At 32.8% G+C, this 12,771-nt stretch overlaps 1 protein-coding gene across 1 annotated transcript; it reads right to left on the bottom strand.

The window, feature by feature from the left end:
- Positions 1-7,942: 7,942 nt before the first annotated feature.
- On the bottom strand, positions 7,943-12,616 carry LOC127709229 (uncharacterized). The gene is made up of 4 exons (XM_052214636.1): positions 12,503-12,616; positions 10,445-10,495; positions 9,853-9,931; positions 7,943-8,655 (listed from the first exon to the last, which is right to left on the bottom strand). The coding sequence occupies exons 1-4, from the start codon at positions 12,588-12,590 to the stop codon at positions 8,175-8,177; spliced, it is 699 nt and encodes a 232-aa protein (XP_052070596.1). The 5' UTR covers positions 12,591-12,616; the 3' UTR covers positions 7,943-8,174.
- Positions 12,617-12,771: the final 155 nt, after the last annotated feature.

A 12,771-nucleotide genomic window follows, 5' to 3' on the forward strand; every position in this document is an offset into this window, starting at 1 on the left:
AAAAATGGTCGCAATATTCGCACTTGATACAGGTCTGAATTTGGATTGTAATTAAATATTTGACGCATAAAAAGTTTCTGACACAGAATAACCGAGTCAAAGAACTTAGAATTTGTTATATGATTCGAATTTATATTCAGTCTTTTGCTTTTATGCAATACACTTTGCTGCTGCGAATTGACCCCCCTCCCCCACAAAAAAAAAAAAAAAAAAGTTATCCCCCTTTTTTTTGCTTTTGTGCAATACACTATGCTATTGCATATTAACCCCCCCCCCCCACACACACACACACATTTAAAAAAAAAAAAAGAATATTTGAGGAATTATTCTTTTTAACTTCTGAAATCTGAAATGAGAAAAAATTGACCCCCCACAATTTCTTTGTGTAAGGGAGGTAATCAAAACGTGGTATCTGGATTACCTCCCTTACAATGCTCTCAAATTGTCTTTATTGTTCATTAACCATTACTTTATACATAATTTAAAAGCAGTGTATGGGAGGTTATTCAAATGATGTATTTGAATTACCTCCCTTACACTGCTTTAAATTATGTTTTGTACTAAAGTATTTGTCCATTAACCAGGACACCCTTGTTTTTCCCCCTTTTTTGCCCCTAATTCCTAAACGTTTTGAGCCATAACCCCCAAAGCAAACCCTAACCATCCCTTTGTGGTATGGAAACTTGTGGTATAATTTCAGAGAGATCCATACACCGTTCCACAAGTTATTGTCTGGAAACTAGAAAAATGCTTATTTTAGGCCCCTTTTCAAACAGTGGTAATCCACATACAACATTTTGATTACTTCCCTTACACTGCTTTTAAATTATGTTTAAAGAAAAACCCGTAAAAATATCTGCAAATGTTGCATCTTTTTTTTTACCAAAAAATCCATATGAAAGATTTGACATCATATTTTAAATTCTATTATAAAATAGATTAAGTTAGCACTATGGTAAATTTAAATGGGTAATTATGGTTGCAAATTCCATAGGAAATTTCAATTGAGATTATGACCATATCTTGAGGGAAAGAATTTTTTTTGGGGGAAAAGGGGGATGGGGGGGGGGGGGGAGGTTAAAAAGAAATTGTGGGGGGTCAATTTTTTCTCATTTCAGATTTCAGAAATTAAAAAGAATTATTCTTCAAATATTATTTTTTTTTCAAATTTCAAATATTGAAAAATTTCAAGAAGTAATCTTTTATTGCACAGTATGGCGCAATAGATTTGTAAAATCTTTGACCACATTTATTTATTTGTTATGCCGAATCTGACCGTGTATTTAGATTTTTAATTTTGGGTCCAGTTTTCAAATTGGTCTACATTAAGGTCCAAAGCGTCCAAAATTAAACTTAGTTTGATTTAAAAAAAATTGAATATACGGGGTTCTTTGATATGCTGAATCTAAACATGTATTTAGATTTTTGATTTTGGGCCCAGTTTTCAAGTTGGCCCTAAATTGGATTCCAAAATTAAACTTTGTTTGATTTCAACAAAAATTGAATATATGGGGTTCTTTGATATGCTGAATCTAACCATGTATTTACATTTTCTATTTGTTGGCCCCGCTATCAAATTGGTTCATATTGAGGTCAAAAGGGTCCAAAATTAAACTTTGTTTTATTTCATCAAAAATTGAATTCTTGGGGTTCTTTGATATGCTGAATCTAAACATGTGTTTAGATTTTTGATTATTGGCCTAGTTTTCAAGTTGGTCTAAGAGGCGGTCCAAAATTAAATTTTGTTTGATTTCAACAAAAATTGAATATATGGGGTTCTTTGATATGCTGAATCTAACGATATATTTTGATTTTTGGGCCCCATTATCAAATTGGTCCACATTGAGGTCAAAAGGGTCCTAAATTAAACTTTGTTTGATTTCATCAAAAATTGAATTCTTTGGATTCTTTGATATGCTGAATCTAACCATGTATTTACATTTTGGATATTGGACCATAATAGGTAAATTAAAAATATTTAAGTTCTTAGACCACATTTATTCTGTGTCAGAAACCTATGCTGTGTCAAATATTTAATCACAGTCCAAATTCAGAGCTGTACCAAGCTTGAATGTTGTGTCCATACTTGCCCCAACTGTTCAGGGTTCGACCTCTGCGGTCGTATCAAGCTGCGCACAGCGGAGCATTTATTATATATATGTTGAATACAGACTTCTCGGGGCATGCTGTTTCGCTGCCAGGGACAATTTATTTCTCTGCCTAAAATTCTGAATTGCAGCTGAGCTACATTTGTACTCCTCGTCAACCAAATAATGCTGAGGTGTCTTGTTTGGAATATAGGATTTACAGATTTTGTATTTAAAAATACTAAGCACAAAACAATAATGAATTTTTCAAATCAAATGTATGTCTTATTTGGTAAACAAGATAAGCCCTACGTGTATGTTTAAACCCGATACTTGATTTTTTATACCAAAGAGAGACAGGGGGGGGGGGGGAGGGGGGGGGGGGGGTGAATTGTAAACAAATTGTGATCAAGACGAATCCATCAATAAAACGTATTGCCTCGTACTGTAGGGTTACAATTTACAAATTAGGCCATTTATATTCTCAAGAAAACAAACAAACAATTGAACCCCTTGAGGGGTTGGACAGGGGTAAGGGAACATATGAATGAGGAATCAGGAAGCGGGAAAAGGGGGGTATCATGTGCAGGGCCGTTAGTTAGCCTGGTCTGAAGTGAAAATAAAAGTAACTAGTTTGGTAGAAGTAAATCTTATGAAGATTATAAATAGAAAAGAATAATCTGGGAAATGTATTTTGCCATTTTTTTGTCTGGGAGCAAGGGGGATGGAAGTAGAAGTAAGGGGAGAACATTTTAGAGTAAAAGGGAAGGGAAATGGGAGTTGGGGATAGGGAGTGGGAATCATGGACCCCTGTCCGAGGGAAGTTATGGGGTACCCCACATTACTAGTCATTAGACGTTAACGAAAAATATTTTACTCCATGTGACCCTAACGTGGCTACGAAATTAGATTTTACGAATGACGATATAAAATCAAGACTCATTTGACGCTAACGGTAGCGCATTAAAGGACATTGTTGATGCTGAAAATGACCATCCCCTCCTCTTTGACTGTTTGACACGGATATTTGTTCAAAACAGGCTATATATATACATGTTCACTTGCCAGTTAAGGGTCAAATAAACACATAAATAAGATACCAGCCATAACGATTATACATAGAACAGAAATTTAGCCCATGCAAGATTTCAGCCGCAGTGATTTCCTACAGTACGTCAGTAGCGAGTATTTTGAGATAACCCCCCACTTTGTATTTTACGTGATACTGATAACATTTGGCTGTCTAATATATTAAAATCTATGTTTTCTTATGTAATGACTCTACCTTCATCGTTGTCTATTCGCCACTATGTCTGTTAATTATGTACATGGTCGTATTTATCAGTGCAGTATGCTGCTCAACAATGGAGACCCTGAAATTTGTGTTGTCCGATTATGGCGCCAAATTAGAGGGAAGCAACTCGCGCCCGACAAAATTACCGTATTTCACCAAAATAATAAAAATTTCGATTTTTTTTAACCAACAGTAAAATGTTAATCACATTAATATTCACATGTTCAGCTATCGTCCCTTGATATAATTACAAACATTATTTTATTAAAGACATCAATAAAAAATTCACTAGAAAGTAATAAATGGAGTGCATTGAAATCAGACCTCATGGGGTAGAGGGGTTAACCAAAAGCTCGTAACTTTTTTAAAAGTCTGGTGACCCACATTTTATTTTACCTTAAAATGCTCGAAAAGTTCATAGCTTTGACATATCCGTTTTTAAAAAAAATCTACAGGGGAAATTTTACGAAAAATCGATTTAACCAATATTTTTAGCCTTAGACTAAAATTAGAAAATGCAAAATTTAGACATAAATCTGAAAATGAAAGGATTTTTAAGTCTAAATCAACCAAGGGAAACGTTAATATTTCAAATTTAATTGTTTTTTCACATAATAATCATACTGACATGGTTCTAAAAGTCGTTGAATTTGATGTAGTCGTTATTGTTGAAAGGGTGGAAAAGTTTGGAAATAGGGTCAAAATCGCACATTTCGCTTCCATTTGAGGGGAAAACGAGCCTGGTGACCCCCTTTTTTCTTTGCATTTTTGGATTTAGCATAAAAAAATCTACAAAATATGTGAAATAAAAAATTTCTACCGGGGGTCCTTATAGGGGTGAACCACCTTAAGGGCCCGTTCAATAATTTTCTTCTCACTGTATAATTTATTTCTTAACCATTAGCTTTCAAATATGCTGATTTGAACGTTCCTAATCAAATCGAGCTAATATATCGAACTAAATGATTGTATAAATTGTTATTTTCTTTCTTTTTAACTAAAATTCAAATAAAAGTCCAGCAATATTTTAATTCTAAAGTTTTGGACTCGACTAGAACTACTGAAAGGACTAACTAAAAGAATGTAAAAATGAGAAACCTGAATAGTACATAGTGTTTTAAATCGGCGTATCTGACATTTCACTATACAAGTGGTGATGACAAATGTTTCAAATGAGTACCTCCCCATGCTTCTGGTATATGCTCTTAAAATATACGATAAGTAATGTTTGTCTGTGCAAATACTTTCTAATTTTCGTAACTTTAGTAATATTTATCTAAAACTCATATTTCACTATTCAGATCTATTTTTCTATTTAGTCAGATGTCAGGCGGTACCCTGATATACTCTGTCTATTGTTTTGTCCTCTGGTTTTGAAGTTGACGTATTGTGTCGAGTACTTGATGACGAATAGAGTTTGATGTTTTTATCTGAGCAGTTTTATCTTTTTACTTGATTCAATTATTTTGTGTTGGTGCATCTTCTGGACGCCAATCGTTGATCCTTTCAATTGGAAATACGTGCATTGTTTTATTTACGAGTTGAGTGTGACGTTCATTTTCTCTGCACTTGTACACATTTGTGTAAGGGTCAGCTAAAGCCCGCCTCCAAATGGGGGAGTTACTCGCTACGTTGAAGACCCATCGGGGGCCTTGTGTTGTTTTATGCTCTTTGGTCGGGTTGTTTTCTCGATGAAACATTCCCCGCTTCCATTCTCAATTTTATATCCAGTATACCAGTAGAAACTTTATCTACACTGTAACTCGAGTAAAACCATATTCCATTCAACATCTTCAAATCTATTATACACATGACTTACTGTATGTGTAACTCTTTTGGCCCATTATACCAACGACGTATCTTATCTATACTGGCATATTAGATGCTTGAAAAAAGTTAATGTCGGACATTCGTTCATATCTATTTTGACTTTGACATTGCATAGTGTAAACAGTAACTGCTAACAACATCCAGGAAAATATTCATTTTCCAATTGAATATCAAATAATTGCATGTGTTATACTATATGTTAAGTAAAATTGATTTGAAAAATTTATGTGTTCAATTTTCTGATTTTGAAATTTAAAGTGAGAATTTATATTCAATACATGAACCAACTGTAAAATTATGCTGTCAATGTTTTGTTTTCGTTTTAATTGTTATTTGCAAAAAAAAAAACGTGAAAGAGAAAAACAACCGATACGAAGATGGTTTTTGAATGTTGAAAATTGAATAGATTATAATAATTGGATTAGTAACTTTCTGTATGCAGTGTTGTTAACACGTGTTTTGATGTCAAATGTAACGATACACATTTCTTATCTTTGTTACGTGTTAAAGATATAGGAAAATGTGGTATGAGTGCCAATGAGAGAACTCTCCATCCAAGTCACAACCTACAAAAGCAAACCATTATAGGTCAAAGTACGGTCTTCAACACGGCCCTTTGGCTCACATTGAACAGCAAACTATAAAGGGCCCCAAAATTACTAGTGTAAAAACATTCAAACGGGAAAACCAACGGTCTAATCTATAGAAAAAACGTGAAACGAGAAACACTTAAGAACCACATCACCAAACGACAACTACTGAACATCAGATTCCTGTATGACTTGCGACAATTTTGATAATTCAGGCTAATTCTTTCATGCGAAAAGAACCATAACCCACGTTCGCCATATACGATTATTTTAATGCTTGTACGAAATCGCATAATATTTTTATCATGCTAATATTTGTTTAGTTGTTCCTTATCTTATATCGTGTTTGATAAAATGTGAAAACACGTTTGTTTAAGATAAAAAAGACAGGTTTTGAAATAAATATTTAAATCATAGACGTCGCGTCAGTTATACGTGACTGTATATAAACAACTTCTTTAATAATATCATGCAATGGATATTTTCCTTAAAGGAAAAAAATTTAAAAAAAAACGTGTGTTTTATCTAAAAGTAATTTTTTAAATTTAATGTAAAAGCATATATTTTTCTAGTCTTACAACTCATTTAGCCACAATTTGAAATCATTGTCGGATAAAATAAAATGATTTATTACTTTTTAAAGATTTAGATAGAGTCAAAGATAAATCAATTATCTTTAAGGCTATTGTGAATCCTCAGCAACTGTTGTACACTTTGTTACTTCTGACTTGTCATCGCATTCTTTTCGATTGTGTTATTTTACTTTTCATGATATATCCTGAACTTATATTGCGGTTGATTCATGCATAATGGGTGCTATTTTGCGTTCAATGATTATTTCGGATATTTCTTATTAGATTTATAAGAAGATTGTAACTATGAAACAATAGTGCTGATCCAAGTTGACGGTACGTACATGAAGTCATAGTCTTAGAATTAATAACAGAGAATGGAACTGTGTTCAATACGCGATCGCTTTTCGCTGTACTTTGTCTAAATGCCATTTTGTGTTTCCTTTTTTGAAATAGTTAAAATTGAGAATGGAAATGGGGAATGTGTCAAAGAGACAACAACCCGACCACAGAGCAGACAACAGCCGAAGGCCACCAATGGGTCTTCAATGCAGCAAGAAACTCCCGCATCCGGAGGCCTCCTTCAGCTGGCCCCTAAACAAATATGTATACTAGTTCAGTGATTATGGACGTCATACTAAACTCCAAATTATACACAGGAAACTAAAATTAAAAATGATACAAGACTAACAAAGGCCAGAGGCTCCTGACTTGGGACAGGCGCAAAAATGCGGCGGGGTTAAACATGTTTTTTGAGATCTCAACCCTCCCCCTATACCTCTAGCCAATGTAGAGAAAACAAACGTACAACAGTACGCACAGTAAAACTTAGTATAAGAGAAGTCCGAGTCCGATGTCAGAATAGGATACAAAAGAAAATAAACAAAATGAAAATAATACATAAATAACAACAGACTACTAGCAGTTACTGACATGCCAGCTCCAGACCTCAATTAAACTGATTGAAAGATTATTTCTTCATCATATGAATATCAGGCACAATCCCTCCTGTTAGGGGTTTAGTATTATACCGTCATAAAATATAAGAGAAGAACATAACCCGTGTCATGCCATCAACTGGTTTTAGAATAAATTTGTTTAATTCCGATGCAAAGACCCTATAAGTGAATCAATATTAAAGCCAAAATATGCAATTGTTAATGACCTGACAACAGTATCGTAACTATATCCCTTCTTAATAAGTTGTTTGTTTTTAGAATGCTGAAGATTATATGACAATGTTGACTGCTGTACCCTCTTTTTGACGTTTTTATATTTTATGCTCTAACATTGTTGTCAATATAATGCAATTCAATGCGACTGTCATAAAAGTGAGAGGTTTAACTAGCTATAACACCAGGTTTAATCCAACAGTTTTTTTTTCAATTGTTAGATGTGTTTGAGCTTTTTATTATGCCATTATATAAAGGACTTTCGGTTTTGTATTTCCCTTGCAGTTTGGTATTTTTGTTATATTACTTTTTATGTTATGAAATGTCATGTGTTGACAACGTTTCATATATATTATAAACATGGAAGAAGAGTATACAGACCAGAGTAATTATGAAAAAAGCTCAATTGTTTATTATCTTATGATCTTAATAGATATAGTTTATACATGAGAATGAAATGTGCCTTGCAATTATAAATGCAAAAACAACAGACGGTCAAACACAACTTTCTTAAAAGCTAGGAAAATACAAAAAAATATATTTATATCATGCACGTCATAAACCTGTTATAGTTTTATTCTGTGAATGTCACATTCAGGTTCAATAATGATGTCATGGAATTAGAAATCCTATTTGAAATACACAGGTTCATTATGAGTCTCTCCTTGCTGTCGAAAGGCGTGGGAGACATCATAATCATCAATAATTTCTCTAGTATGGTTATATATTTCACTTATCTCGTTTCTCTGAAATAACCCATGTGTATCTGTCTCATCATACACCGTATCAAAATCTCTATTGTGATCATAATAACAGACATCTTCATCAACATGCGACCTGTACTTCTGGCTCGTACTTGATACATCATACTCATTGCTATCAGGCAACCCTGCTTGGTCATATGTTGATCCCATTTTGTGTATTTCCTGCTGATCATTATCTGTGTATGTGTTGCTTTGTTTTGCCGAAATCATTAGATTTGCATCACTTTGATCTTTGTTCGCGCCATCCGGTGTATGAGATTGGTTTTCATGTATCTGGTCGCCTGTCACTGTTGAATAATACACATCAGGTGCAGTGGGTACCTCTTTTGGCATGTAACGTGTTTTTCTGCGAATATAGAAGGTAAAGTAACACATTTTATATGAACATATCGGAATATCTGATATAAACATTGTCCGTGTCGTAACACAAAAAAGTACGATTAAATATTTACCGTTGATTGTTTATTTTTGAAACTGATGAAAACTATATTTTTACACAACAATAACAATGATGATTACGTTAAAAGGGGAATATGAACAATCAGTAGAATTTCAATAGCATTCGGATAAAAACACACAAAAGTCAATGTGCTAAAAATAAAGAAGATGGAACATGTAAAACAATAAATTTATTTTTAGTTTGGTTTGCAGAACGGAAAAAATCTGTTGCAAAGTAACCCACCGTTTAACCATTAATCAGAAAAATTCAAAATTCGACAAAGAATGATACAGAAAAAAATGATGGTTTTCAAGAAAAACGAAGAAAAGACAAACAAAAATATCAAAAGGTTACATTTAGTAATGAGTGACACGAACCCTATGAAAAACATCAGGTGCTCGGAAAGGGAAATCCAGCGTCACTGCTTGCCATTTTTAGCATTTCTTTATTTTGTTGGGATGTTCGGTGAAAGAATCAATCCCTTTAAAATATGCAGTATCCACTTCATGAAAATAAAAATCTGGTAAAGAAATTTATTTCTTCGACATTATGGAGTAAGAACAAACAGTGGTATACTTGGGATCAGAACAATACACTCGAAGAGACGACAGTGACATGCCTTCCTAAAAATGCTTACCTCGTGAACTAACACTTGAAAAGGTTATTATTGACAAAACGATACAAACAATATATTTGAAATTTTATATTTCTTAAACGAAATTCAGTAGGTTTTCTTGTTTTTTTTATTTGGTGGAACATTCAAATTGAAATTTCATTCGAATTTAACATGCAATGCAGAGACAAATTAAAATTTGGAAAATGTATGTATTGCATACACACTATCAACACCTACTTCGGACTAAAATGGAATCAAATTTTATTTTGCAACTTTAGAGCAAGCAGTAGCACGGCCCTGGGTGCGGGATTACTTCACTGTGTAGAAGACCCGTTGGTATCCTTGGGCTGTTTTCTGCTTTTTGGTCGGGTTTTTGTGTCTTTGACAAATTCCCTACTTCCATTATCAATTTTATTTACTGAATTATCAAATAAACTAAACTGTTGGAGTATGTTCAAGAATATTTGAAGCGACAACAACGATCTTACCTTCGGATACATATAGCTAGAACCACCACTACTATCAGCAATATTGTCAGTGAAACTGCTATTCCAACATACATACTAACTAAATAAGATATCAAATTTTGGTTATCATATACGTTAAATAGCAATTAAACAGTATAAATAAACAATACATTTTCTTTAAATTTTTATTGGGTCATCATCATATAGAAATATTGTATCGATGTGATTGAACAGAAACAAATAAAAGAATGAACCTGCATTCAATACCATACGTTTCAGAAGCCTTGTAAACCAATAGTATACAGTTTGCAGCCTTAAATCCGAAAAGGTCGTAGATAGTCTCGCAAAACAAAAACTTGGTTCATCATCTCAGGTTGTTTCTGTCTATGTTAGCAAAACGTCTGCATTGAATTTTATTCTTTATAAATGCATTATTCATTGTCATTTTAAGTTAACAAGCAAACAAAACTTTAAAAAAAGTAAAACTTAGTTTTTTATTAATTTGTTTTCATTAAATATTGACATACACATACAGCGTACACGTTGCTTTATTACTAAAAAAGTAGGGAACCAATTTTAGTCTACAATAATTATGATTTAATAATATATTTACCTTTTGAATCCACTGTTTTTTTTTCCTTTTTTTTTGGGATGCCATCTGTATCTACAAATTATGGATTTACTTATCATATGTTTATTAATATAACTCATATAACGGGTATAATTGGTCAAAAACTGTTTGATGCTGTTGAATCACATAGTTAATTTGCAATACGAAACAGTTAAAGATATTTATGATTTGTCTTGCCAAAAATTGTAAAAAATCACATATGTTTACGTGAGCAATACAACAGATGTCACAGGTGATACATGATCTACTTTCCCCCTTCAGAGCACACGATCAGTGTTTAGTTTTCAATGTTGTGTTTGGTAACTGTTTTTTTTTCTCGCTTTTTTGCCATGTTGTTGCCGGTCATTTCTTCGAAAGATGAATTTGAAGATCTCTTTGGTATCTTATCTTTTGAAACATGCTAGGTCGGTACCTATTAAAACGTTTAAACCCGCTGCAATTGTTTGCACCTGTCATAAGTCAGGAATCTGATGTTCAGTAGTTGTCGTTCGTTGATGTGGTTCATAAGTGTTTGTCGTTTCTAATTTTTTATATAAATTAGACCGTTGGTCTTCCAGTTTGAATGGTTTTACACTAGTCACTATTCTGGCCCTTTATAGCTTGCTGTTCGGTGTCAGCCGCAATTTGACCAATAATGTTTTACTTTTATAAATTGTGACTTTATATAGAGTTGTCTCATTGGCACTCATACCTGATCTTCTTATATCTATCTATATAGAACTTAAAAACATACATATAGTTGATTGATCTGTGCGTGATATAGACGTGTATGGTGGTATATCATCTGTATGCCGACTTAATTGCAGAAGAAACATGTGATTTTGCATATTCTATACTATAAATAACAACTTTACGTAGTTTGCAATATAACTTATGGTCAAATATTATATTTTCTTTGAAATTTCTTTTGAACGTACTTGTGCAATTGGTGATATCCAAAAAAAAATTTACCACATAATGTACTGATTTTTCATGCATCACTCGTTATGCAAATCCACGTTCAGTCCGAATGTCGTTACCTCTTCGAGTTTTATCTCATAAATACAGATTGATTTGGAATTTGACTGTCCTGTTGAAATTTTATTTCAACCAAGACCACATTTTATTTGTTTTGGTAGTGGTTTTCTTCAGAGACTGTAAATTTAGGTATGAACTACGTGTTCGTATTGATCATTTGAATGAATCTCTTTGAAAAGTGTTTCTTTTGTTAAAAGTAAAACTGATATTGTTTATGTTGTTATTAAGGGCCAATTTCTTTCCCAGTGATATCCTTTCATTCAAAAATAGGTTAAACTTTGACTCAATGCTATTCCCTTTTTAAATTCTGTTTTGACACATACATTATTATTATATTTTTACATGATTGAAAGACACTGTTTACATGTGGCGTAGTTTTAATTTTCTTGTTCAGACAGGAATAAATCAATACCTATTGTTAGATTCACATTCAGAATGTCACGTGTATCTAGAATACGTGTCACCAACATTGACGATTGTAATCATATATAGTGTTTCTTCTATTATGTTTATTTAAGGAATGACTGTAATTTATTTTCTTTCTAAATAACATAAAAGATGTATTGCACACTGAAAAACCCGCGTAGGCTATTTCGTCATATATACTTATGGTTTAATTTAAATTCCAATTGAAAGGAGTAAATTTTGAAAAAAAACGTTGGTGACGTCACGATCACATGACAGAATTATGTCTATGAGCTGATAGACAAAACATTTTCACCCAATCAGAAAAGTAATAAACCTAAATTAAATTATACATGTTATATGATTATCCATTTCTTGAAAACTAGAAATACTTCATAAAAACACAGAGCAAGATTAAAATTTTTGTGAAACTTTCCCATGTCATGGTCAGTTTATTTTCGACTTATTGCTTGCAAAGTCCCTTTGGTACATGTGGTATCTGTCGCTTCTCTTTTAAAATGTTAATGCTTTTATATATTTAAATCGTTACCAATACCCTGATTTTTTGTTAACAACAAAAACAAAACATAAACAAAATAGATATAAATGATACACTACCGGAGACGTCTTTCTGACAAAGAGAATGGTAAGCATTGTCACAATTTTCAGCAATTAGAATGTAATTCGAATCGGTTGTTAGCTTCATTGCTAAACATTTGTATCCATTTTTTCTATCCTTGTCAGTTCTAAATGCAGAGATAATAGTTTAAGATATACATTCTTGTAGGCACACACAACATGTTTTAAAGAATCACAAACAACATCAAGTAGCAGGAATAAAATGCATGGATTTATTACAAGCATACATAGGACATGTAATCACAAAA

Source organism: Mytilus californianus, unplaced genomic scaffold (genome assembly GCF_021869535.1).
Source record: "Mytilus californianus isolate M0D057914Y unplaced genomic scaffold, xbMytCali1.0.p SCAF_7, whole genome shotgun sequence".
Classification (NCBI taxonomy): Eukaryota; Metazoa; Mollusca; class Bivalvia; order Mytilida; family Mytilidae; genus Mytilus; species Mytilus californianus.